The 1,102-nt window shown below is 57.9% G+C and overlaps 1 protein-coding gene across 1 annotated transcript; it reads left to right on the top strand.

Moving 5' to 3' along the window:
- Positions 1 to 6: 6 nt before the first annotated feature.
- NRARP (NOTCH regulated ankyrin repeat protein) lies at positions 7 to 538 on the top strand. Its single transcript, XM_085308361.1, has one exon. The coding sequence runs from the start codon at positions 34 to 36 to the stop codon at positions 376 to 378; it is 345 nt and encodes a 114-aa protein (XP_085164487.1). The 5' UTR covers positions 7 to 33; the 3' UTR covers positions 379 to 538.
- The last annotated feature ends 564 nt before the right edge of the window (positions 539 to 1,102 follow it).

The following is a 1,102-nucleotide window of genomic DNA, read 5'->3' as shown; positions in this document are numbered from 1 at the left end:
GGCGCGGCGGCGGGGCCGGGGCCGGCGGGCAGCATGAGCCAGAGCGAGGTGTCCACCTGCTCGGCGCCGCCGAGCCAGCGCGTCTTCCAGGAGGCGGTGCGGCGCGGCAACACCAAGGAGCTGCAGTCGCTGCTGCAGAACATGACGAACTGCGAGTTCAACGTGAACTCCTTCGGGCCCGAGGGGCAGACGGCGCTGCACCAGTCCGTCATCGACGGCAACCTCGAGCTCGTCAAGCTCCTCGTCAAGTTCGGCGCCGACATCCGCCTGGCCAACCGCGACGGCTGGAGCGCCCTGCACATCGCCGCCTTCGGGGGCCACCAGGACATCGTCCTCTACCTGATCACCAAGGCCAAATACTCCGCCGGCGCCCGGTGATGCCGCGGGGGGCCGGGGCCGCGCGCTGCCCCCCGGCGCCCGCCCCGCCGCGCGCGCCCCCGCGCCGCGGCGCCTCCCTGCGCGGCGCCTGGCGCTCCTCGTTATTATTATTATTATTTTTTTGGAAAGTTAATGTTTTTTTAAAAAAATGTCAAAGCTGCTTGGACTCCATGTTTTTGTTTTTTGGCAAAGAAATTTGGGGCCCCACAAAGATTTACTGACCCCCCCTACCATTTACTTTTTTTTTCCTCCTTCCAAGGGTTGTTTTCCTACTGTAATTTTTTTTTCCATCTACCTCGGCTGCACTCACAGTATTCACAGTTTCAGTTTGACATCTGGTCAGATGCTTTAAAATGCTCCCTCCCTTTTCCCCGGTGATATTTAATCCTTTTCTCCCCTGCCCCCTCTTAACTGGTGCGGTGGCYTGTCCCTCGATTTTAAAGTATTCTGGCTCAGAAATGAATTCATTTCAACACTTCCTGAAAAACCAAGCCACATTACTCCTTAAAAAACCGAGTGGTGCTTTTTTCTTTTCTTTTCTTCCCCCCCTTCCCTTCTGCCCCGTTAACAAATAAGGACGCAAGCGCTGAGGTCTGCGGGAGCGGGGCGCTGCCGCGCTCCCCCCGGCACGGGGCAGGTGCGTGCGGAGGACACCCGCAACCCTTCTTCCCTAGTGACAGTGGAAGAGTGTTTCTCCTTTTGCAGTCTTCGCCCGGTGTTTTTT

This window comes from Rhea americana, unplaced genomic scaffold (genome assembly GCF_003343005.1).
Source record: "Rhea americana isolate MKP2758 unplaced genomic scaffold, rheAme1 scaffold_273, whole genome shotgun sequence".
In the NCBI taxonomy this organism is placed as follows: Eukaryota; Metazoa; Chordata; class Aves; order Rheiformes; family Rheidae; genus Rhea; species Rhea americana.
The sequence above is the reverse complement of the archived record's forward strand: the minus strand, read 5'-3'. Positions and strand labels throughout refer to the sequence as shown.